The sequence below is a fragment of the Mesoplodon densirostris genome, chromosome 4, assembly GCF_025265405.1.
Source record: "Mesoplodon densirostris isolate mMesDen1 chromosome 4, mMesDen1 primary haplotype, whole genome shotgun sequence".
NCBI lineage: Eukaryota > Metazoa > Chordata > Mammalia > Artiodactyla > Ziphiidae > Mesoplodon > Mesoplodon densirostris.
In genome coordinates, this window is record NC_082664.1 from 86,724,796 (window position 1) to 86,751,540 (window position 26,745).

The following is a 26,745-nucleotide window of genomic DNA, read 5'->3' on the forward strand; positions in this document are numbered from 1 at the left end:
CTGAGTATATCAGAATTCTCTCAAGAGTCCTACTGAATGTCAGGCAAGAGCCTTGATTACACAGGAAGGACTGCCAGATTCCCTGAGACTAGAGCAATCCAGCAGGAGTTTAAACAAGAGGAGAGTATTATTGTTGGTAATAATCAGCGTGGAGACTCTGAGGATTTTTTCATGCCTTTGACACCTAAATTAAAGATTGAATAGTGGGACTGACAATTAAATTTCAAGAGAGAGTACAGAGGTGGGATCAGAAAATTAATGATTCTTCCTCTAGATGACCTCTCTCATTCCTACCCACCCTTAATTGTTTCTATATCAGCAAGGAAACTTTCCACATAACATTCTAAATCATCCTGTAATAGGGGAAGAAAGGGGCTTGGGCAGAGAGCAGGGCTAAAAAATGAAGAGTGGACTTGCCTAAGATGTGACTGTGTCATTTTACATGGAGCAGGGGTCACTGAGCAGCAGCCACCTGCCTAATACTGAGAAAGGACTCACAAATACAGATAAGGACATGAGGCAGGAACTAAATGTTTGCCATATCCTGAGCTTTCTCCTCTAAGTAACTCAGGGGTGTGCCCAGTCGAAATGGGATAGTTTTCTTTCCCCGCTTATCAAATATGAATTTTATATAAATGAAATCAAACTAATTTTTTTCTTGTGATTTTCTTTATTCACTGTTTCAAGAATCATATTAATAAATGAACTAAAGTTCATTTTCACCGTGTTTTTCAATTGTATGAATATATTTCAACTTATCCATTTTACTGCTCATGGACCCCATGGGTATTTCCTACTTCTGTTATTTTGTATAGTGTAGCTATGACCATTCTGGAACATGTCTCCTGTCCATGTACACAGTTTCTCGAGAGTAGGACTGGGGCTGCTGGATAGTAGGGTAGACAGACACTTACATTATTGGTTGAACTGTACTAGTTTATATTCTCATCAGCAGTGTGGGACAGTCCCATTGTTCCCCTCCCTGCCAACACTTGATAGCAACACAGTGGAATGGCTTCAGCACAGGAGTTCTGTGCTTTTCTGGGTTGTTTCACTAGGTGGTCCTAGATCCTAGTTGCTTGTTCACATATACAGGCAAGTGCCAACATTTGACAATGGCCTGAAGGCAACCTGTGAGGGGAAAGGATTACAAAATGTGCCAGATATATGCTTCCCAACTGTAGCAAAAATGTGGCTTACCAAGTTATACCATCCTGGTATATTTTTAACTTTATGTTACAAAAATTCATATTCTTCAGTAACAGCCTTCATTAGTAACAACCAGAGCCATGGATCTTTTTATTTCTATGTGATTAGGTTCCTTGCAGGCTTTATATCTGTTTGTGTTAATGAAAATGTTACTATTAACAATATATAATTTTTTTAAAGGGTAGGGAATTCCCTGGTGGTCCAGCGGTTGGGACTCCACGCTTTCGCTGCAGGGGGTGCAGGTTTCATCCCTGGTCGGGGAAATAAGATCCCACATGCCACATGGCTTGGCCAAAAAAGAAAAATTAAATTAAAAAAAAAATAAATAAAAGGGTAACTATCAGGGAAGCAGCCTGAAAATATACCTAGTTATTTTTTTTTAACTGAAATAAACTTGATTTACAATGTTGTGTCAGTTTCAGGTGTACAGCAAAGTGATTCAATTACACATATATATACATATGTATATATAACTGTATATGTAATCTTTTGCAGATTCCTTTCCCTTATAGGATATTACAAAATATTGAGTATAGTTCCCTGTGCTCTACAATAGGTACTTTTTTTTGGTTATCTATTTTATGTATAGTGTGTATATATTAATCCCAAACTCCTAATTTATCCCTCCCACCCAATTAATTCTTTTTTTTAAAAATATTTATTTGGTTTTAGTTGCGGCATGTGAACTCTTAGTTGTGGCATGCCTGCGGGATCTAGTTCCCCAACCGGGGATTGAACCTGTGCCCCCTGCATTGGGAGCATGGCATCTTACCCACTGGAGCATCAGGGAAGTCCCTCACCCGATTAATTCTTAAAACTGGATTCTAAACTCCAGCTGATCCTAGGAAATGTCACGATATTTAGACTCTTTGGGGAGCTGCTAACGGGAACAGCTAAGGGGTTAGTTTTCCTCAGTTATTTTGTCCTTTTTTTTTTTCCTTCCCCCCGACCCCGTGTCCTCAAGTCCATTCTCTACGTCTGCATCTTTATTCCTGCCCTGCCCCTAGGTTCATCAGAACCATTTTCTCCTCCTTTTTAACCCTATATCTGTTTCAGACCGTTCATATTGAATTCTATTTTTAAGATTGAAAAGTGATACTTAAATAGGTCTTTTTTTCTAATTAAGCCCTTGGATCTGGTTTGTTGTTTTAGTTATTACCCCATTCAAGTTGACAGCTGAGGCGGCGCAGACTCCGATCTCCCATAGAAAACCAGTGTTTGATCTCAAAGCAAGTTTGTCTCGTCCCCTCAACTATGAGCCACACAAAGGTATGTGGGAATGTTTTGATGTATAAGATTTAAGATTGAACAATTCCGCATCTGAGGATGTGAAAAATTCTAGTGAGTCAGTGGAAGCCATACTTGGCGTAGAATTCCTGCCTCTGCCCCTGTATCCACGTGACCCATGATTTAAAAAGTGTCCATTAAAAAAAAAAAAAAGTGTCCATTAAGCAAATACTAAAAAAAATAATAATTGATTCACTTATGTTTTTATTAAGCAAAGACAACTTCTAATCAGTGTTACTACAAAGTATTAATAAAACTTCAGCCAAAATCAAGAAACTTGGAAGTTAGGCTGTGGGTAAATGAATGTTTTCTTTATAGTTTTTAAAGGATCCCAAGCTGAGAATCACGGGTCAAACAATCTGGGACATTTATTGGCCAGATGTCGCTCTTGGGGCTATATTAAAGTATCTTTACATCCATTTAAAATGTCAGTACTTAATGTGATCTATCTGTCAGTGCTTCTGGAATTACTTTAAAACAAAACCTTCCTATAAGAATCATGCATCAGTGTTTTTTTTTTTTTTTTTTTTTTGCGGTATAGTGTTTATTTTTAAATTACTAATGTTAATGAAACAAATATAATGAAAATGTAAGTCTTTTTTAAATAAATTTATTTTATTTTTGGCTACATTGGGTCTTCGTTGCTTCGCGTGGGCTTTCTCTAGTTGCGGTGAGCAACTACTCTTCGTTGCGGTGCGCAGGCTTCTCATTGCAGTGGCTTCTCTTGTTGCGGAGCACAGGCTCTAGGTGCGCGGGCTTCAGTAGTTGTGGCTCGCGGGCTCTAGAGCACAGGCTCAGTAGTCGTGACGCGCGGGCTTAGTTGCTCCGCAGCATGTGGGATCTTCCCAGACCAGGGCTCGAACTCGTGTCCCCTACGTTGGCAGGCAGATTCTTAACCACTGTGCCACCAGGGAAGCCTAAAAATGTAAGCCTTATTTAGAGGTAAGAGTCAAACTGAACCGTGGTTTAAGAAAACTTCTCCCACCCATTTTTCCTCCCCAGGTTTTCCCATCTGTGGCAATGGCACCTCTCTCCCGAGTGTCGGGGCAGAAGCCTAGGCGTCACCTTTGCTTCCTCACTCTCTCTCAGACCCCATATCCAGTCCATCGGCTAGTCCTTTCAACTCCATCTTTGAAATTGATCTTTAATCTGACCACTCTTCATCCCTCCACTGACTCCCTTTGGTCCAAGTCACATCATCTTACCTGGGCTTCTACAAAAGCCTCTTTGCCCCACTACAACCTTAAAAACAGGTCAGAGCACATCACTGCTTGCTCAGAACCTCCTAAGGTTTCCTGTCTCTCTCCCACCCTCATTTCATTGCCTCCTCCCTTCCCTGACTCTTTGCCAACCACACTGGTGTTTCAGCTCCTCAAACACTGAAACACCACCCCTCCTCGAGGTCTTTGAACTTGTTATCCCTCTGCTCCACCTGGAACACTATTCCCACTGATCTTTGCACAGCTTGCTCCCTTGTTTTAATGGGGCATCCACTCAACTGTCAGCAACCAAGAAAGGTCTTCCTTGCCCACCCACCTACCCGCACTCTTTATTCCTCACCTTGTTTTACATTTCTCCACAGCACATAGCACTACCTCGTGTTATCTTACTTGACTACTGTCTACCTCTACCACTGGAAATGTAACCCCAAGAGAGCAAGTATTTTTGACCACTTGGTTCACTGCTATGTCCCTAGCACCTAGAACAGTCCCTGGCACATACCAGGTACTCAAAAAGTATTTGTTATGGGAATGACTGATCACCACTAACTTCTACTGATGGTAAAAAACCTGGTTGAGAGCTTCATCTGTGCTTGTTATTTTATATCCTAGACAAGTCACTTAATTCCTTTATGGAAGGGAAAATAACTACTTCAGTGGTTACTGAAAGGATCAAATGATATGGCAAGTGTGAAAAGTCCTCTTTATAAAATGGGAAACACTGCAAATGATAATCTTTGGTACTCAGAAGTAGGTCAAACTATACAAATAAAGTAATATATAAACATCTGGAAATTTGGTCACAGTTCTAAAGCCAACACAATATTCCCACTTCTTCCATTCCAAATAAATTTTAATAGGTTAACAATAATAATAAACTGCACAGATGAAATACTACTTTAATATTAAACATTCCTATGCAACGTTGGGATAAACTACTTAGTTGTTATGGCTTCTTTTAATGTGCTATGTAATGGGATTCAGTATTAAGGGTTTTTTTTTGTTTGTTTTTTTAAGATTTTTTTCTGGCTTTCCAAGGATTAAAAAGTAGAAGACACTTATTTTTAAAGGAAAAAAATGTAACGTCTATCTGTGGAATATTAAATTGAAATTAATAGAATTATACTGGCAAATGCCTTTAAAAACAAAGTATGAATGTTGACAGCAAGCAGGTAGCCACAGATAAAGAGAAAATTAGGAATAGAAATACAGGAATCTTTTCATTTATTTATTTATGGCTGCATTGGGTCTTCATTGCTACGCGCAGGCTTTCTCTAGTTGCACTGAGTGGGGGCTACTCCTCGTTGCGGTGCATGGGCTTCTCGTTGCGGTGGCTTCTCTTGCTGCGGAGCATGGGCTCTAGGAGCGCAGGCTTCAGTAGTTGTGGCTCGCGGGCTCTAGAGCGCAGCCTCAGTCGTTGTGGCACACAGGCTTAGTTGCTCCGCGGCATGTGGGATCTTCCCAGGCCAGGGCTCGACCCATGTCCCCTGCATTGGCAGGCGGATTCTTAACCACTGCGCCACCAGGGAAGTTCCAAGAATCTTCTTAAATCTGTCTCTGTCTTAAACTAGGAAAACTGAAACCATGGGGACAATCTAAAGAAAACAGTTCTCTGAATGAACATGTCAACAGAGTTAGCTTACACAAGAAAAGTTATAAACAACCTCATCGCCAGACCAGGTAAGTACATAATTATCCAGTTCTATAATTCTTTTAATTTTGAAAGACTGTATATAAAAGCAGAGTCTCTGAGGGATAGAGTCACAGTAATAGTGGTGTTTAAGAAGAGGGTAGAAGTGGAATCATATACAGAACTTTCTAAAAGTACATGTGCCTAGGCAATACCACAGTGGGTTCTAATTCAGTAGGTTTGAGATGGGACCCACGTATCTGCATTGTTTCCAAAGCTCTGCAGGTGATTCAGAAGAGGACCCGGTTCACAGCACTGCTCTTACATGACCTATCTGCCCAAACAGTGCACCTGGATGTCCCTCCAGATACCAATCCAGGTGCCCAGGGCACCTAAGTATGCACATAAATTTCACACTCCCAGGGAAACCAGGCTTTCTAGGCTTCAGGGCTCTACACAGGGGGAAACCCCAGGATGATCCTTAGAGGCTTCTTTCTGCGTGAAAACCAAGTTAATGCCAGAGTCTGTCCTGGGCTGCAGCTGGTCCTGGTTTGCCGATTCCCTGTGTGACACCCTCCTGATACCGGGTTAACTACCATTTGACTTGCCAGCTACCACCAAGACCTTATTATTTGCTATTAAAATCATTATCATGATTCTGGGCCTTTTTTTCTCTTAATTCCTTCCCCCCAAAATCATAGTGGTTTAAGTCAGAGACCCTGATTCCAATTATAGCACTTTCATTAGACAATGTGATTTTGAGCTTGACCTTTGACTTCCACAGGTAGAGGTTTCTCATTTAAAACAAACTAAAAAAAACTACAGGGGTTGGATTCGATCTCCAAGGTGTCTTCTGCTTCCTATTCCATGCTTGATAGAATGCTGCCTTAACATTAAAAACACAACAAAAAAACCCCCAAGTTCTAGCCTTTTAACACAACAGTGACTTACAGGTGCGGCTTCCATCACACAGACCACTGGACAGAGCACAGTGTCCTGTAAGAGTGTGCTTTACACAAGTGTGCTGGATGTCATTTTAAGCTTGGACATTAGTCTAACAACAGGTGCTTTAAAGTGGTCCGTTTGGAGCTTCACTAGAGCCTAACGTATACCTATCCCTCCTTAGGGAGGAGCAACGGAAGAAACATGAGCAAGAACGAAAGGAGAAGAAAGCAAAGGTTCTGGGAGTTCGAAGGGGCCTCATTATGGCTGAACATTCATAATTTAATATCCCATAAATATTCCTTTTCTCTGAACCCTCTTTTGTAAATATTTTTGTACTGTCCTCTCACTTTAGCCAAAAGACCTTTTTCTGCTCTTAACTTTGTTCATATATATGTAGTGTCTGTGGCTTCTTCACGTTTTACCCCTGAAAAGACATTACTACCTTTAAAGCTCTCAAATTGTTTTGAAATAGTTTTTACCTAAGCCCCTGTACAACTAACTCAGTTTTCTTAAAAGACCCATCCTATAAATTCTTGACCTAGATTTTTAAGGTCAAGTTCCCTCTGCTGGCTCTAATAACAGAACTTCAGTCCTCTTCTAGGCAAAAGCACTTACCTGATGGTAGCTAGTTATACTACAGACTTTACTAGAAATTGAACAAGTTATGAATAGGGTAAGCTGTGAAAGGCCACCTCTTCATCCTATAGAGAACCTAGTAGTCTTACTGAAACTGTGGGCCATATGGGTTTATGAGGCATCAATATTTTATCTATGCGAAATGTTTCATTTAAGCTTCTATGTACCTCTTTCAGATCACTTCATGTAATTGTCAATTACATATCTTTTTTTTTCCTCAATATATTCTTAAAAACAAAACTCTATAGCTCATTCTAGCCTGGCTTATTTAAAAATATACAAGGTCATATTGAAATTTGAGGATTGCTGCTTTAAGGATTACTATATGCTCTGTCAAACTTATACATCTTACTCAATTTATGGAAAAGACTAGAGTTGCTTAGTATCATATCCATGTCTGTTGCACCCGAATGGAGCTTCTGAGTTTTGTACTGCTTAAAATTTTCATAAATAAAATTTTTTCTCATGGTGGTAGATTCATTCTTTGTAAATGTAATTGGTTTCTAAAATTTAGTTGACCAGCCAAGACTAACAAGAGTTGACTTGTACTCTTTGTGTATCCTTTCTTGACCTTACACTCCCCACTCCTAGAAGAAATCACTATGTCCTTTTGTATTTTCACAGCACCTGTCAGATTCTGTTATACTTATTGTTATACATATATGGGCCCATAGAACATGGCATACTCCTGGGTGCTTAATAAACTCAGATTTTGCTATCAAGAGGCAGAGATCAGATCAATCAAGAAATCTGTGTCAAATACACTGCTACTGGGAAGGTGAAATGATATAACCACTTTGGAAAACAGTTTGGTAGTTTCTTTAAAATATTTAAATGTACATCCACCATATGACCCAGCAATTCTAAGAAATGAAAACATATGTCCACACCAAAACTTGTGTCTGCAAATATTTACAGCAGTATTATTCACAGTAGCCAAAAAGTGCAGAAAAATCCAGCTATCCATCAATGGATGGATTTAAAAAATATGCACTAAAAAAATGAAATACTGATAAACACGCTACAACATGGATGAACCTCAAAAACATTACGCTAAGTGAAAAGAAGCAAGACACAAAAGATCATATATGATTCTACATATATGAAATATCCAGAGAAGATAAACCTATAGCAAAAGTAGATTAGTAATTGTGGGGCTGAGAGTGGGAATGAAGAGTAACTGTAAAGAGGCACTGAGGTTTCTTTCTAGGCTGATGGAAATTTCCTAGAATTAGTTCATGTAAAGACAGACTGCAGAATTCTGGGCATTCCCTGGCAGTCCAGTGGTTAAGATTTGGCGCTTTCACTGCCATGGTCCTGGGTTCAATCCCCGGTCAGGGAACTAAGAACCAGCAAGCCATGTGGCACGGCCAAAAAAAAAAAAAAGACTGCACGATTCAGTAAATAAACTAAAAAATCATTGAATTGTATACTTAAAACAGATGAACTTTGTTATGTAAATTATACCTCAATAAAGCTGAAAAACAGATAATTATATGAAAACATACAAAATAGGTATTTTAGGCCAAGATGATGGGAAAGCTATCAGCCTTTGTGTATTCTCTTATTTTAAACTTGGCTCTCGTAGGGTACTCTGGCTATATCATATAGTTTCCTACTTCTTCCTCTAAGATGACAAGAATTGATCAGTTTAAACTGTTAATCAAGGTCTTATTTTTGGTATATACAATCTCTAATACTAAAAATGACTGGGGAAGCCTTGGGGACATTAGTCTATAAAGTAAGAACTGGTAAGGATCACGCATCTTTGGAGAACCAGCTATGCAGGTGTTATGGACTGCATGCTTGTGTCCATTCCCCGCCCCCGCCTGCCCAATTCATATACTGAAATCCTAATTCCAAATGTGACTTGGTACTTTGAGGTATACTTGGAGGCCTTTGGGAGGTAATTAGGTCAGGCAGGTGGCACCCTCATGATGGGGTTAGTGCTATTATATGAAGAGAAAGAGACTAGAACTTGTTTTCTCCATGTGAGGATACAGTAAGAAGGCAGCTGTCTACAAGCCAAGAAGTACTCACCAGACACCAGGTATCCTGGACTTCCCAGCCTCCAGAACTGTGAGAAATACATATGTGTTTTGTTTAAGCCACCTAGTCTATAGTAATTTGTTATAGCAGCTTGGGCAGACTAAAACAGGTATCTTTTCCCAGTGACTACTACAGCACCTTAATATTCTTCAACAGTCTCCTATCCTGATAGATTAGAAAACAGAAGAAACCTATAAGGAATAGAATGGTAGAGGGCCATAAACAGTCACCTCAGAGACTCCCTGCTTTGGAAACCACCTACTTATATAGGAACTGTTGCTAATAGGAATCATTCTAACCAAAAACAGTTATTTACGTAGTACCTCTGCATCAGTACTTGATTCTTTTTTGTTGTTGTTGTTTTGCATTACGCGGGCCTCTCACTGTTGTGGCCTCTCCCGTTGCGCAGCACAGGCTCCGGACGCGCAGGCTCAGCAGCCATGGCTCACAGGCCCAGCTGCTCCGCGGCATGTGGGATCCTCCCAGACCAGGGCACGAACCCGTGTCCCCTGCATTGGCAGGCGGACTCTCAACTACTGCGCCACCAGGGAAGCCCAGTACTTGATTCTTTAAGTTAAGGTACAGCTTAGATCCTGGTCCCTCTTAGCAGCAGCATTTAGCTATGTTTTAGGGAATACATACCAGCCATTGTTTGGATGCCATTAAAGAAGTACTATATTTTTGTGTCATCGTGGATTCTACTACCCTTAGTTTAGTAATACAGAAATACTACATGATCTCTATTTAAAAAGTCTTGGATTAAGCTCTGGAGAATTTTCATAGGCAAATTCTTCTGTGTGGGCTGGATCAGTAAATACTCCAATAAAATCTATTTCTAGGAAGAATGGACCATCCACTTTATCAGCCAGGGTGAATCCGATAGAAGAGATCTAAATTTAAAATAGAGAAATTGATCAAAATCTCATATGCTGATGTTGTTCCCGGAGTTTTAAAATTCCGTACTATCAGCCCTTAGCAAGTATACCATAGTTCTCATGTGCTGTAGCCAATTATAAGAGGAAGTACAGGACTGCTTTTCTTTCCACATTCTACTTCTCTCTTAAAAGTAGTGCCAGTTAAGACTAGTAAGTACAACATGGATGTCTAATGGAGGTTCCTTGAAGCTCTCCTGAACTCTAATACTCTTATTTTAAAGCTAAAATAAAATGTAGGCACGCTGAAAGGAGGACCATATTGAACTTCCTCCAGGATGGGGGTTTGGCTCACAGGATAGCTCTGAGTCAGCATCTGTCTAGGTATAATAGGAGTATACTTAAATAGGAATTTTCATCTTTCATTTGCCAGCCTTCAAATATGGACTGAACTCATCCTCACAGGAGTTCTGTTTCACTAAAGATAATATAGTTCTGAGTGAAAATACAGGAAAATGTTACCTTGTCAAGCATTAGCTGGTACTGGGCATCCCGGATTCTTCCTCGATTAGAGAAGAAAAATTTGGAGAAAGGAATCTGAAAGAAGAAACCATTGACTTCAGAACTGAAATGCAAGCAACGGAGGCATCTGTTTAGAACTGCAATGATAAAATAATAACAGTTTAAACTGAATTTTAAAATTAATATGTGAAGCTATAACAAGTGGCTAGTCATTTGGATCACAGAAAAAAAAAATTTTTAATGAAATAACCTAAGTACTGGAAGAAAACAGGTGAAAACCTTTCTAAGCCAGGAGTCCCAAAGAAAAAAATGACAGAGAACAATTATAACTTTCTGATGGCAAAAACTAATATCCTAAACACAAAACTTTTACAAATAACTAAGAAAAAGATGAAACAACCCAGTAGAAAAATGGGGATGGGAGAAACAGGCACATCTGTATACTGCTGGTAGGAGTGCAAATTAGTCCAACTCTTTTAGAGAGCAGCAGCTAGCAACTGTGGTAGGCGGGATTCTAAGATGACCCCCAAGATTTCCACCTAGTGCACACACACCTTCTTCCAGGGATTCAAACACAAATCTCAGTGCTGCTATGAAGGGACTCTCCCGAAGTCTGGTCCCAAATCAGTTGACCTTAATATAGGGAAGATTATCCTCTGTAGGTCTGACTTAATCACTTGAGCCCATAAAAGTGCCTGGTAAAAGAGGTAAGAAGAATGAGAGGGATTCAAAGGGGGAGGTCAGGGGGATTCTCCACTTCTGGCTTTGAAGATGGAGGGAGCTAAATGGTAAGGAATGTGGACAGCTTCTAGGAGCTGAGAGTGACTCCCAGCTGACAACCAGTAAAGAAACCAAGACATCATTACAACCACAGGAACTAAATCTGGCCAATAACCAGAGTGAGCTTGGCAGTGGATTCTTCCCCAGAGCCTCTGAAAAGAAGTACAGCCCAGCTGACACCTTGATTTCAGCCTTAGAAAGCCCTGAGCATTGAACCTGGCCACAGCGTGTCCCGAACTATGACTTACAGAACTGTGCAAAGTTTGTGGTAATTTTTTATGTAACAATAGGAAACTAACACAGCAATATCTAGCAAAATTTGAAATGCCGTAACTTGGCCTGCCAGTTTCACTTTTAGGAATTTATATTACAGATAAACTCTGACAAACACATAAATATACAGCTTTTTCTAATTAAAAAAAAGGAAAAATAGGGGAATAGTTCAATAAATTATAGTGCAACCATACAACTGAATACTATGCAGCTATTTTTTAAAATGAAGTAGATCTATACACGATGCTGTGGGAAGACCTCCACAATATATTATTAGTAAAAAAGTAAGAGATAAACAAAATCTATAGTATAAATATCATTTATGTTATTAAATACAACTTTTTTCTTGGCCACACTGTGTGGCTTGCAGGATGTTAGTTCCCCGACCAGGGACTGAACCTGGGCGCTGGCAGTGAAAGCCCCAAGTCCTAACCACTGGACCACCAGTGAATTTCCCCTAAAAACAAATCTTTTAAATGCCTAAAAAAAAACTAATAAAAAATTTACTATAGCAATTGGGAACAACCCAAGTATCTATCAATAAGGACTAGTTCAATCAGCTATGAGATATCCATATAACAGAAAATACCAAACAAAATAACAAAGAATGAAGAATTATTCCATGTAGTGATATAGAAGCTCTCCAGGATCTAAATTAAAAAAAATATAAACTGGCACAGAAGACGCATAAAGTATGCTATATTTTTTGAGTAAAAAAAGGGAGAAAATAAGTGTATGTGTATATATACTCGCTTATATTTGCTTAGAAAAACTAAATCTATGGACGAAACTAATAAATGTGGTTACCTATAGAGGATGAGGGCAAAAAGGGTGGAGAGAGAACTGAGTGGGAGTGAGACTTTTTTGTACATGTTTTTATATTATTTTGATTTTTTGAGCCAAAAAATAAAAATGAGTTAAAAAAATAAAATGTATTGTTCAGATTATCACCAAAAACACTTGCTGACATAAAAGCAAACTCAATTCAAAGCTCATTTAACAAAGCACCACTGCACAAGATCATGTTCCTCACACAGCAAATCCAAGTGCAGTCACATCCTCAGTTCTCAGGTTCCCTTCATTTCTGTTACACAAACCTGGAAGGGACCCTGCACCCCCAGCCCCCAGCCCAGTCAGTTCCTCATTTTTGCATCCTGGTTGGGCACATCATCTACCTCATTATTCAAAATATATTTTGGAAACGGAATCAATACTACCTGCTCACCATTCAAGGAGCATGTGTCACCCACCCCACTGGCCTTTTGTCTTTTTGTCATGTAATTTGCTAAGGCCACTGTCCACACCAAGGGAATTTTTTAGCCTGGAAAAAAAAATGAAGCTAAGAAGAAGCATTAAATTGTACAGCTTGCATAAAAAGAAAAGGATCAACCGTTGTTTTCTCTCTACAAATGACAGAAAACTAGCATGTATAATTTTTCCATCATTTTCCTCTGTTTTCTTTCTATAATCATAGTAAATATTTGAGCATCTCACTTCTATTTACTAAAGGAGAATTATTCATGAAGACATGGACAGCAATTAATAACATTTAATTTTTAAAAATGTCTTCCCTGGGACTTCCCTGGTGGTGCAGTGGTTAAGAATCTGCCTACCAATGCAGGGGACATGGGTTCGAGCCCTGGTCCAGGAAGATCCCACATGGCACCTAGCAACTAAACCCGTGTGCCACAACTACTGAGCCTGCACTCTAGAGCCCGTGAGCCACAACTACTGAGGCCCATGTGCCTAGAGCCTGTGCTCCGCAACAAAAGAAGCCACTGCAATGAGAAGCCCGTGCAGTGCAATGAAGAGTAGCCCCCGCGTGCTGCAACTAGAGAAAGCCCACGTGCAGCAATGAAGACCCAACACAGCCATAAATAAATAAATTTATTAAAAAGATAAAAAAAAAAATCTCTTCCCCAACACTTCCTTTAATAATTTAAAGAGGGACTTCCCTGGTGGCGCAGTGGTTACGAATCCACCTGCCAATGCAGGGGACGCAGGTTCAATCCTTGGTCCGGGAAGATCCCACATGCCATGGAGCAGCCATGGAGATCCCACATGCCATGGAGCAGCCAAGCCTGTGCATCACAACTACTGAGCCAGCACGCTAGAGCCCGCGAGCCACAACTACTGAGCCCACATGCCACAACTACTGAAGCCCACGTGCCTAGAGCCCACGCTCCACAACAAGAGAAGCTACCACAATGAGAAGCCCACGCACCACAACAAAGAGTAGCCCCCACTCGCTGCAACTAGAGAAAGACCCAACGCAGCCAAAAATAAAATTTTGAAGTAATAATAATAATAACAATTTAAGGAAATGTGTTGCAAACAACTGTTATTTCCAGCCAAAGATTAGAACTACATGTATTTTCAGGAAAGAAAGTAATAAGTCAATGATTATACTGGAAAATAATTTGGCAATGTGCATCAAAGGCCTTAAAAATGTACATGTCGGGGCCTCCCTGGTGGCGCAGTGGTTGAGAGTCCGCCTGCCGATGCAGGGGATACGGGTTCGTGCCCCGGTCTGGGAGGATCCCATATGCCGCGGAGCGGCTGGGCCCGTGAGCCATGGCCGCTGGGCCTGCGCGTCCGGAGCCTGTGCTCCGCAACGGGAGAGGCCACAACAGTGAGAGGCCCGCATACCGCAAAAAGAAAAAAAAAAAAAAAATGTACATGTCATTTATTCTAGGAATTTTATTTCCAGGAATACATCTAAGAAAATATTTAAGGATATTTACCTCAGAGTTTGGTATAAGAGTGAAAAACTCTGAAAACAATCTAAACCTACAACAATAGAGGATGGATTAAGTAAATTGTGTCTATTTACATAATATCATGCAGATATCAAAAATGATGTAGAAATATTTCAACAGAAAGTTTGTATATAAAATTCAGTTCAGTGAACAATGTATGTTATAAAATAGCACTGGCACAATACAATTCTTGTAAAAAAAAAGTGTAAATAGAAAAGTCTGAAGGTGCATACTAAAATAAAAATAGTATTTTACCTCTGGGTAGTGGTACCACAAGATTTTTTTCCTTTTCTGCATTTTCTAAATTTTCTATAATGAGATACTTGTTTTGTTTAGTAATTTGTTATAAGTATTATTTATATACAAGTGTTACATACATAATAATTTTTTAGTTATACATCTGTATTAGTGTATAAATATGTATCTATTATATGCTAGGCACTGCACTGTTCTAGGTGCAAGGGAAACAGCTATGAAGGATACAGACAAAGTCCCTGCTCTCAGAACGTACAGAATTTATGTTCCATAGGAGCCTGGTAGAGAGTGACAATAAACAAACAGACAGGGCTTCCCTGGTGGCGCGGTGGTTGGGAGTCTGCCTGCCAATGCAGGGGACACGGGTTCAAGCCCTGGTCTGGGAGGATCCCACATGCCGCGGAGCAGCTGGGCCCGTGAGCCACAGCTACTGAGCCTGCGCGTCTGGAGCCTGTGCTCCACAGCGGGAGAGGCCGTGACAGTGAGAGGCCTGCGCACCGCGATGAAGAGTGGCCTCCGCTTGCTGCAACTGGAGAAAGCCCTCGCACAGAAACGAAGACCCAACACAGCCAAAAATAAATAAATAAATTTAAAAAAAAGAAAACTCTTTAAAAAAAAAAAAAAACAGACAAGTGAATGAAAAAGATAATTTTACTTAGTGATAAGTTCTATGAAAAAATTAAACAGGATGTTGTTATTGGGTGAGAAGGTGCAACTCTAGCTAGAAGGATCAGGAAAGGCCTCTCTGAGGTGGCTTTGGAGCTGAGAGGTAAATAATAGGAAAGAGGAAGCAGGTGAAGACATGGGAGAAGAGCACGCCCACAGATACAGCATGAAATACAAAGGCTCTGAGACAGAAGTAGTTTGTTGAGTTTGACACACACAAAAGGGGCCAGTATGGAGGAGGGAGGGGGGAGGAGGACAGACTGAAGATGAAGACAGGGGTCTGCTACTATAGGCCCCATAGGCCATGTTAAAGAGTTTGGACTGTATTCTAATACAGGGAGACCACTGGAGGGTTTTAAGCATGTGAGTGATGTAATCTGAACTATGCTTTAGAAAGATCACTCTGGCTGCTGTGTGCAGAGTGCACTTTAGGAGGCAAGAAGACAAAGAAGGAAATCAAAAAAGAAGCTCTTGCAGTAGTCCAAAGGCCTGGACTAGGGTGAGAGTGGAAGAGATGGCTTGAAATGGTCAGATTCTAGGTGTATTTTGGAAGGATAGGTGAGCGAATTCGTTAAAAGACTAGATGCAGTGTTGGGGAGAAAGGGATCCAGGATGAACCCTTAGGTTTAAGTATGAGCAAAATGGGGACTTTCTTTTGAATTTATGGATTAAAAACCTTCAGAAGAAAGGAGTGGGCACCTGATTTTGCCCTCACTCCCTGAATTTCCACTATTTTCCTCCTGATGAACATTTTTTACCTTCTAAAAGTTTTTTCTCCCTACAAAATAAGATTGCCTTATATTACCAAGAAATAAACAAAACCAAAAATGTCGATAACTGTAAAATATGAAGTATTTATTCCTCTTAAGGGAGCCTTTCTGCTCAGCCAGGGACACTAGCTTAGTACAGTTGCCTGGAAGAGATGGTATGGCCAGAACTTAAAAAGAAATACCTATAGTACTGATAATTGTGCATAGGGCAGAGATGGACCCATGACTCAGCATGGACCTGGCCACATCCTTATCAAAAATATTTACTGGTCAGTAAGCTAACATTTATATTCATAAAAGAAAAAGTCGGGGCTTCCCTGGTGGCGCAGTGGTTGAGAGTCCGCCTGCCGATGCAGGGGACACGGGTTCGTGCCCCGGTCCGGGAGGATCCCACATGCTGCGGAGTGGCTAGGCCCGTGAGCCATGGCTACTGAGCCTGCGCATCCGGAGCCTGTGCTCTGCAACAGGAGAGGTCACAGCAGTGAGAGGCCCGCGTACCGAAAAAAAAAAAAAAAGAAAAGAAAAAGTCGGACTTCCCTGGTGGCATAGTGGTTAAGAATCCGCCTGCCAATGCAGGGGACACAGGTCTGATCCCTGGTCCGGGAAGATTCCACATACCGCAGAGCAACTAAGCCCATGCGCCACAACTACTGAGCCTGTGCTCTAGGGCCCGCGTGCTGCAACTATTGAGCCCACATGCTGCAACTACTGAAGCCCGCGCGTCTAGAGCCCATGCTCCACAACAAGAGAAGGCACTGCAGTGAGAAGCCTGCGTACGGCAACAAAGAGTAGCCCCTGCTCGCCACAACTAGAGAAAGCCCAGGCGCAGTAACGAAGACCCAACACAGCCAAAAAATTAAAAAAAGAAAGAAAAAGTCAATTATGTAAATTTTGCCCTTAGGTCCTCTTCCTTCTTTCTCTTCCCATACTGTCCAAGAGGAATTAATAAGAAAAAAAAAAAACTACAATGTAACCATGATCTCATAAGACCTCATTTTCATACACAGTAAAGACTTATGCTGTTACCTTGACCTCCTGCCAGTAGGGCCCCCCACGGGTGAACATGAAGTAACTGTACATCTGATCCTTCCTCTGGATTATATCCGTGTCCTCCCTGATATTCACCATCCAAGGCCGACCATCTCCACGGACACGAAGATACAGAGTGTTGAACTGGGACCAATCATAAAGCCTCTTCCTCTCAAAAGGGCCCTAAGGTATAGAAAGGAAAGTTAATTTCACCTCATTTTCCACTATTAGCAAAATGTGAGCCATCACCTTTTACAGCATCAAAAGGATCAACAAGCCATTTTTCTGCTTTTTTCTGCTTCCTACCACGGTAAGGAGGCAGATAAATCTGGTGATTCTTATTTTAGTACAAAATACTGACCAAGTTAAATGTTTCTAAGGTAATGTTCAAGACCTGATTGGCCCAGGACAGTGTTTCCATGGGGTAGACACTCACTTGTGTCACTGAATGGAAATGAATTACTACTGTATGTACTTTCTTTCCCAGGGCCTAGGGAGCAATATCTTCTGACTGGGCCATTTTATGACAACTGCCTTCCCATAAATCAGAAAACTATGAAAGACCTCAAGTTTTAAAACTGGTATTTTATTGACAACACCTACCATCCATTGAAAATATACATTAATCACTCTGCATAATTTAATCCTCACAACAGCCCTATGAGATAGGTACTATCATTGTACTCCATTTTATAGACGAAGAAACTGAGCACTCAACCAGTAAGTGGTAGGTCCAGTGCTGTTTAACTCCAAAATCTATGTTCTTAACAACTACCTAAATTGTCTCTGAAAGTAGAATGTAGTGTTAATTTCCAAAGGTGTTTGTTTACAGCAATCTCAGAGCTAATCAGATTTCAAGAATACCAGTGCTCAGATACGAACTATTACTTACTAGTCATGTAATTTTAGACAAGCTACTAAATCTCCCCAAGCCTGTTTCCTCATCTGTAAAACTGGGATAGTTATACCTTACAGGATTTTATGTGGTGAATAAAAGGGATAATGTATATAAAGTAATTAGCACAAGGACTGGCAGGGTACACTTAATAAATGTTATCGACTACTTTCATTATTCCACAGTACATCATAGAATTATTTTCTACTGTGGACTGACCAAATCCATTCTGTGGATTTTCAGGGCCTGAAAAAAAAATCTTGTATGCATAGTTTATTACCTCTGAAAGAACATGTACCTTTCTTTTTCATCATTATCTGGAGAGAGGGAGCCTAATACTATTCCTATCATTTGCCTTTCTCCTTAAAACACCATAACCAAGGGACTTCCCTGGTGGCCCAGGTTCGATCCCTGGTCAGGGAACTAGATCCCGCATGCAGCAACTAAGAGTTCGCATACTGCAACTAAAGATCCCACATGCCGCAACAAAGATCCTGCTTGCTGCAACTAAGACCTGGCACAGCATGCATGCATGCATGCATGCATGAATGAATGAATAAATAAGTAAATATTTTTTTTTAAAAAAAAAGGACACCACAACCAAGCAAACACCCGTGGGCTGTGGCCACGGCCGGGCACAGGAGCCTGTCCAGAGCAGCCCTGAAACACCTGATCAGCATTGCAAAATGCAACAGGCTGGTGGCGAGACAAAGGAGCTGACCTAAGTAGCCCTGGAAAATGGTGTTCTGACTGGAAACCAAAAGGCTAAAGACAAAAGAAACTATACATAAACATTGTACTGTAGTTGGTAAAGTTGTTTCTCACAGGGTTATGGGTTAGAAATTCTGAAACTGCTTTATTTATTTATTTAATTTCCGGCTGTGTTGGGTCTTCGTCGCTGTGTGCAGGCTTTCTCTAGGTGTGGCGAGCGGGGGCTACTCTTCGTTGCGGTGCACGGGCTTCTCACTGCAGTGGCTTCTCCTGTTGCGGAGCACAGGCTCTAGGCGTGCAGGCTTCAGTAGTTGCGGCACGTGGGCTCAGTAGTTGTGGCTCATGGGCTCTGGAGCACAGGCTCAGTAGTTGTGGCGCACAGGCTTAGTTGCTCTGTGGCATGTGGCATCTTCCCGAACCAGGGCTCGAACCCGTGTCCCCTGCATTGGCAGGCAGATTCTTAACTGCTGTGCCACCAGGAAAGTCCTGAAACTGTTTTACATGTACTCTTGGGTTGACTTAATAAGTACATGTACAGTAAGTGGCGGGAGACAGGTTTCACACCATCACAGAAGTTATCAATAAACAAGAGGGAGGAAACTAGAATAAATAATGTGGTACCAGATTAGAGTCAAAGCATCAGTTTGAACTCATACTTAGCTTAATATAGATATAGAAATAGTTACAGATGTGTTTCCATGAGTTGGTATGCATACATATATTTCCTAACTGTGTCCACTGAGAGGTCCTAGAAATAGTGTCAATCCAGAAGCAACAAGCATACTTAGCAACCAGATCTTGGTTTCCAACTCCATCTTCCAAAAAAAAAAAGAAAAAAAAAAAAGAACCAGGGCTCCTTTGAGAAATGGCTAATTCTAGGGTTGGAACAGAGGAAATACAAGATGAGCTTACACCTGGTAGTGCCAAAAAGTGCTCAAAAATACAAAAGGATGGGGGCGTGTCAAAGGGACACGGCCAACCTGAAAGAGCTCCCAGTGGCCAAAGCTGGAACAATCTGAGCAACAAAATAAATAACATAGTATTGGATTATAACCCGAAGTGTGAGTCCATACTAAATGACTGAATAAATAAATAAATGTGGGAGAAGAAACAAATCTTCCTTTCTGAAAAATCCCAAATAATTTATGTAAATACTACCCCTTCCAGGAGCTAGAACTTAATCCCACACCTTACCCCATGCCTAGAATGCAGGGTACAATTAGTGACTTGTTTCCAAAGAACAGAATATGGAGGGAAAAAAAAAGTAACTTAACAATGGAGTAATCTGGCAAATACTACCTTGACCAGGTGATCAAGGTTAACACATCAGTGATAAGTCATGCTACTAGCATGTAACCTAATACGATGAGAAGGGTACTTCAACTCTGTGCTGTTCTTCCTAAAAACCCAGAAAACCCAAGTCTAACCAGGAGAAAAAAAAAATCAGAAAATCCTAAATTGAGGATCATTCTGCAAAATACCTGACCAGCATTTCTCAAATCCTCATGAAAAATAAGGAAAGACTAAGTAACAGACTAAGGAGACATGACAACTGGATGTAATGTAATGTATCCTGGCTGGGATACTGAAACAGAATAAAAGATAGTATGGAGGGGCTTCCCTGGTGGCGCAGTGGTTGAGAGTCCGCCTGCCGATGCAGGGGACGCGGGTTCGTGCCCCGATCCCGGAAGATCCCACATGCCGCGGAGCGGCTGGGCCTGCGAGCCATGGCCGCGGAGCCTGTGTGTCCGGAGCCTGTGCTCCGCAACGGGAGAGGCCACAGCAGTGAGAGGCCCGCGTACAGCAAAAAAAAAAAAAAAAAAAAAAAAAAAAAAAGATAGTATGGAAAAACTGGTGAAATTCAAGTAGAGTCTGGAATTAGTTAACAGTAACGGAGCAATGTTGGTTTCTCAGTTGTGGCAAATGTACCAAGTGATGTAAGATGGTAACAACTGGAGAAGCTGGGTGAGGGACATACAGGAACTCTCAGTACCATCTTTGCAATTTTTCTGTAATACCAAAAATATTCTAAAATTTAAAAGTTTACTTAAAAAAAAAAAAAAAGAAAATCCCGGCTGACCCTACTTCCACTCTAAGGAACCCCTAGCTATTAGAGGGTCTAAGGCCTATGTTAGAGATGTAAATCTCCCCAGATCATCGTTTAAATATCTAACCTCTCAGGGCTCCTCAAACATAAGTATGCCCCACCCTGGCCCCAAGTGATGCCCAGAAATATGTAGCCTCTCTTCAGGAACCACTTCCCCCTTGTGCTTATGAAACTTTACACTTGTGCCCAGTAGTTATTTAACCCCATACACAAGATGAGATGCCAGCTGTTTTCATTTACAGAAAAAAAAGCTGTCTGCTATAGTTCATGCTACAATGAAGTTCACCTCAGTTCACTAGAAAACTGCAGCTCCTGGGTCTCACGTACCCTTGGAATCTTGGATATCATTGCACAGTATCCACTTCGGCCACTCTCCCCGTCCTGGGGTGCCTCAGAGCTCAGAGTTCCATACAGCAGTGCACTTTGGTTACTCCTGCCCATTTTCAGGAACACTTCACTTCTGCCACCAATCGTCTTATCAGAAGTCACTATCCACTTATTCAAATCTTCTTTGCCACGGAACTGCCAGACAACCTTGGCTTGTTCCATCAAGACCTCATGCAGAGGGCGGCCTTCAGGCCCTATCCAATGATGCACAATATCATCCTTCAAACGCCTAAAATGGTCCTTTATTTCTTCTTTAATTGCTTTATCAAAACTAACTTCAGGCTTGTCCTCAGGAGAAGTTATATCCAAAGCAACTTCTCTCTGGTGATGTCCTTCCAAATTCTCTTCAGTCTTCCTCTGAGAAGAGGCTTTGCCAGGAGCAGCCACTGGTTTCTCAAGACTGCTGGAACAATAATCTGCAAAGCGAGTACCCAAAAATGGACAAGAGGCAACACTTGGCTTCGGGCATTTTCTGAGAATATAAGTGCCATTCAGCAATTTATGAACCAAAGCCATGATTAAAAGAAAGTCAAAATGTAAATTTTTCCCTGGCCTACCAGGGAAAGAAGCTTCAGCAAATAGCCCAATTCCACCTATAATAAAAGAGACAGTGAAGAGTTACCAGTATAGCCAATGAATGCATCATAATTTCACATTCAACATGGATCATGTACTATGAAATTCATGAACTTATTTTCTAATTCTATGAACATTTACCCAGGGGCTACTATGAGCAGAAGAATGTTTACACTCTACATAATACATCCCACTGCCTTGTGAAAAAGTGCCAAGATGAACAGAAACACAGGCCCCTTTCAGGGAGTTAATGATCAACCCCAAAATAATTCAAGTATGTGCTTCAAAAGGTTGTCAATTTTAAAGCAAATTCTTATGCTAGATTTTTTTTTTTTTTTTTTTTGGGTGATACGCGGGCCTCTCACCACTGTGGCCTCTCCCACCGCGGAGCACAGGCTCCGGACGCACAGGCCCAGCGGCCGTGGCACACGGGACCAGCCGCGGCATGTGGGATCCTCCCGGACTGGGGCACGAACCCGCGTCCCCTGCATCGGCAGGCGGACTTCCAACCACTGCGCCACCAGGGAAGCCCTTTATGCTGGATTTTTAAAGAAATAATTGGTCCCTAAAATAAAATATTCAACTGTCAATAATTCACTCCAACATTTTAGCACTTCATCTATAAAAAGAAGAGACTACAGTTCGCATTGTATGTGGAGTCAGAAGGCTTGGACTTCACACCTAGAACTGTTTACCCTCAGGTAAAGCAGCTGATCTTTTGAAGCCTCCATTTCCTTGGGGGAATGGATGTGCTAACACCTCCCCTACCTACCTTAAGGGATTCTTCTATAGATCAGATGGAATAATGGCTATAAAAGGTTTCTCTGATCCAGTAAGTCTGACAAGATCCCCAAGATTCTTCATGTCTAAGAAGCTCCTAGTCTAAGGCCCACACTTTGAGTAACAAGGCTTTGACTATCAGCCACTATCTGATCTCCTCAAAGACAGAACCTAAACAATAGTAGCAATAATACCATTACCTTTAAATGCCATTCTTAGTATTTTCAAGTCACCCTGACAAATATTATCTCATTTAATCCACATAAGCCTCATGTAAGACAAGTCAGGTAGTTATCTCCTTTCGCAAGGAACTAGACACCAACAGGGGAAGTAACTTGCCTAAGATTACACTGCTCATCAGTTTGGAAGCCGTGGCACTAGAACCCTGGCCTTAAATCCTTCCATTAGTTACTGCTGCCTCTCCCTATGTTCACATTAGTAATATAACTTCCATAGCTCTACTGAAATAGCAACTCTGCTCTTACAGCAACATTCAATGACCGCTGGCAGGAAGTGCTGCAAGAACCAGGAAGGCTAAAGAGTCCCCTCTCCTACTTATTCCAGCTACCCCGAAAATGAAATAAAATATGGAATGCTGACTTCATCTTTCTCCTTTGTCTTTCTCTCACCAGAGACCAGGAGAGAGAAAAATCAAAAACAAAAAACCACCCACTAATCAGAACACAGTACTGAGTGAGAAACTAGATGGAATGCTAAAAACTTAAAAAAAAAAAAAAAGCTTCAAAAATGCCCAAATCCAACAATTCAGCTCAGTCGCCTGAGAGTCTACATCAAAATGGCACCCAGACCATTCTATCTACAACACAGGACTGGTCATCTTTCCAGACTGCCCCTCCTCCCTCACTCCCCACATCAGGTGGCTCACCACCTTCTCTCTCCTAAATCACTGCACTCCAGGCTTGCACCCAGACCTCCACCTTATCCCACCACTCAGCATCTAGAGGGCCTAATACACAAAACTGATTGTTTTCTCTGATTAAAACTCTTCAGAGGCTCTCATGGTCTTCAGAATAAAACTTGACTTTCTCCACGAGGTCTGTAAGACCCCTCCAGATCTGGCCTCTGCTCATCTCTCCAATCTCCCCTCTAATCACACCCTACTCTGCTCTAATCACAGAGAACACCTGTGGTCTAACAAGTGCCACCCAGTACCCCCTCTCTAGGCTTCATGCCTTGGCAGATTGCTGCTCCTAGGCCAGAAATGCCCTCTACCGATTTCTGCTGGCTGATTTATCCTTTGGGACTCAGCTTAGGTATCCATTACCTCCTCCAAGAACCCTTAATTACTCAACTCCACAGAGACCTTTTGATGTGTTGCATCCTGGGCTTACACTTTCCCTGCTACAGTTTATTGGCAGTTCCCTTGTCAGTCTCCCCCGCGAGACTGGAAGTGTCTTGAGGGGAGAGACTATCTTCATTGTGGTACTTCCAGCAACCAGGATGGTGCCAGACATGCAGGAGGCTTCTAATATTTGTTGAACAAATAATATCTCCACATTTCTCCACCACCACCATCACTGTCTTGGCTCAGGGTTTTATTGTTTCTTATCAGAACTACTGTAATTCCCCTAACAAAGTGCTTCTCATATGTTAAAGTGCCTATGAATCATCTGGGAATTTTGTTAAAATGCAGATTCTGATTTAGTAGATATAGGATGGGGCCTGAGATTCTTTATTTCTAATGAGCCCCCAGGTGTTGCCCTTGGAGTTGGCGCCAAGAACACCCTTTAGGATTTAGTAAGGTCCTAACTCATCTCTGACTCTGATCTCCTCCTCCTCTCCCAATCCAACCTTTGCCTGGCAACAAAGGGGATTTTTCTAAATATGATGGCACTCCCCTTATTCAGCAATTCCCTCCAGAAATTCAAACTCCTAAAATGGTACACAAGGCCCTCCAAAATGTGCCCAACTCCCTGGCCTAACTTCTCCTCACTTCCATGGGCAATAAATAACCTCAGCTCTATTAATTATACTAACTATTATCATGTCTGAACACACACACAAAAAAAACATTGCTCAAAACCCACAAAAGTGGGGCTTCCCTGGTGGCGCAGTGGTTGAGAGTCCGCCTGCCGATGCAGGGGACACGGGTTCGTGCCCCGGTCCGGGAAGATCCCACATGCCGCGGAGCGGCTGGGCCCGTGAACCATGGCCGCTGAGCCTGCGCGTCCGGAGCCTGTGCTCCGCAATGGGAGAGGCCACAATAGTGAGAGGCCCGCGTGCTGCAAAAGCAAACAAACAAAAACCACGAAAGTGACCAAACATTCTACTATCCTGGCTAATATGAGTGACTGCCATACCCTGACCAGTCATAGCATTAGCCTCACTCTAGATAGATAAGATTCTCTCCTAATTATAGAATTACCTCCACCTCCTCAATACTTTCCCCCAAATCATCTAACACAAACTTAAGTCCAACAATAAATCCCTTCTAACACCCTCTTACTGAGATGCCCCATGGTTTCCCATGGCTGTGTTCTTTCTCACTACAAGAGTAATAAGCCTGGAGCTTCCCTGGTGGCATAGTGGTTGAGAGTCCGCCTGCCGATGCAGGGGACACGGGTTCGTGCCCCAGTCCGGGACGATCCCACATGCCGCGGAGCGGCTGGGCCCGTGAGCCATGGCCACTGGGCCTGCACGTCCAGAGCCTGTGCTCCGAAACGGGAGAGGCCACAACAGTGAGAGGCCCGCGTATTGCCAAAAAAAAAAAAAAAAGAGTAATAAGCCTAACTTCAACTACAAGCATGTTCCTGGTGGTCTCTGATTGGAGGGCACTGACACTGCTCTTCCTCCATATTCTTATGAGAACCTGTGCATACATCTCACAGCACTTACAAACTATTAGAATCTTGCTTTTTTTTTCTGTCTACCTAACTAGCCTGACTTTAATCTTGGACTATGGCTTAAACATAACTGATACACAATGTTTGCTAAAATAAATGAAAACCGTGTAAACAGTATGTTTTCACATGGACTAAAAAATAGAAGGGAACCAGGAAAAATAACAACTGTTGATCTCACGTCCTGGAATCATAGGTAATATCTAAATTTCCCTCACTGACTTCTTTAAATGATTTTACCTCTACATATGCAGGAATTTGGAAAATAAATGATAAGCCTATAAAATGGAATTTGTACAATCATAAACAGGATTTTCGTTAACACCATGCTTAGGCTACACTACTGAGTGGCAAATAAGGAAGAATCAAAATGCATATACACTAACATTACAAGTATAAAAACGTACGCACAAAAAGATTTGGGGGTAAAAAATAAGAAAAAGGCTTAAAGTCGTGTGTAGGATGATGGGATTATAAGTAATATTATTCACCCTATTTTCCAACCCCTCAGTAGTGCTATCACTTCTCGAATAATATAACTTTAATTATAAGTGTTTTGTTTCATACTTTTACCAATAAGCATAAAGTCAAAATCATTAACTGGATGATCCCGGGCGGAAGTTGGTGAGTTTTCAGGGCAACGTAACCCACGCAGCTGAGAGCAGTATTAGTGAAGATTGTACATCCTGAGCTTACTATGTGCCAGAAACTGTCCTGGGTGTATTTTCGTTAACTCCTCACAACAACCGTGAGAAAGGTACTATTATTATTCCACTTACTGAGCAAATTAAATTACCCCCGGTCATACAACTAGTAAGTGGCAAGACCAACCCTAGAGTCCCGGTGTTTACTCGGGAAGCGGTCGGGACCGTGCCACAGCCCCCTCACCCCTCACCTGCTAGGGCCGTGGGGCCCTCACAAGCCCCGGACGCTCCAGCTCCCGGCTGGCGTTCACTGGCCTCCCCTGCCGACGCTTCAGAGTGACTTCCGCCCGAGCCCGGCTTTTGCCGACCGAATTCTCCACTTCTCTGTAGGGCCGTCTGCTTTTCCAGGCCGGCGGGAAAGCAGGCCTGATGACACGAGTTCCGGCCGGGTGCAGAGGCCGGGAAAGAGTAATGAGGCTCCCGGATCCCGGCGAACTGAGGTTTTTGGTCGACTAGCTTCCCCAAAGTCTCCCCCACCCCCACTCCCCCGATCTCTTCTGCCCTGTGTGAGAAAGTGGGGAGAATTTAGAGAAGCTGTTCGCCTCTCCTTCCTGCATCCCGCCTTCAGGCTGCAAACTCCATCCCGTATCTTTCAAGTAGGACCTAGATATTGCTAACATCCTTCGCCCCCAAGGAGCCAGGGTCCACTCGTGCTCCATCCCCCCATAGCCGCCCAAGAGCTGTACACGGCCTCAGAGGACTGGTTCTGCTGGAATTGCCCTGCGGAATCTCTGGAGACCCACCACAAACTTGGACAGCAAACCGTCCTACCCTCCCTTCCCCAATCCAGACCCGTGGGGTCGCCCACTCCGCAGGGTTTCG

The 26,745-nt window shown here is 42.1% G+C and overlaps 2 protein-coding genes across 2 annotated transcripts in view; one reads left to right on the forward strand and one right to left on the reverse strand.

Annotated features, from left to right (window-relative positions):
- The window catches only part of NUSAP1 (nucleolar and spindle associated protein 1), a 33,298-nt gene extending 25,905 nt beyond the window's left edge, over positions 1–7,393 (forward strand). Inside the window, exons 9-11 of the mRNA XM_060096640.1 lie at positions 2,362–2,478; positions 5,288–5,396; positions 6,473–7,393. Of these exons, the coding sequence (XP_059952623.1) occupies positions 2,362–2,478; positions 5,288–5,396; positions 6,473–6,569 (323 nt within the window). The 3' untranslated portion in view covers positions 6,570–7,393. The remainder of the gene's footprint in view (positions 1–2,361; positions 2,479–5,287; positions 5,397–6,472) is intronic.
- On the reverse strand, positions 4,882–26,230 carry NDUFAF1 (NADH:ubiquinone oxidoreductase complex assembly factor 1). The gene is made up of 5 exons (XM_060096641.1): positions 26,115–26,230; positions 20,943–21,595; positions 16,900–17,085; positions 10,371–10,445; positions 4,882–9,866 (listed from the first exon to the last, which is right to left on the reverse strand). The coding sequence occupies exons 2-5, from the start codon at positions 21,516–21,518 to the stop codon at positions 9,717–9,719; spliced, it is 987 nt and encodes a 328-aa protein (XP_059952624.1). The 5' UTR covers positions 21,519–21,595; positions 26,115–26,230; the 3' UTR covers positions 4,882–9,716.
- Between the last annotated feature and the right edge of the window lie 515 nt (positions 26,231–26,745).

What these genes read in the sequence shown, in the direction of transcription:
- NDUFAF1 (XM_060096641.1), bottom strand. Translation starts at nt 21,518, where the DNA reads ATGGCTTTGGTTCATAAATTGCTGAATGGCACTTATATTCTCAGAAAA. An exon ending in CCTACTGGCAGGAGGTCAAG is followed by an intron (nt 10,446 to 16,899) that starts GTAACAGCATAA and finishes TTCTTCTTTCAG; the next exon opens with ATTCCTTTCTCCAAATTTTT. An exon ending in ACCAGCTAATGCTTGACAAG is followed by an intron (nt 9,867 to 10,370) that starts GTAACATTTTCC and finishes TTTTAAATTTAG; the next exon opens with ATCTCTTCTATCGGATTCAC.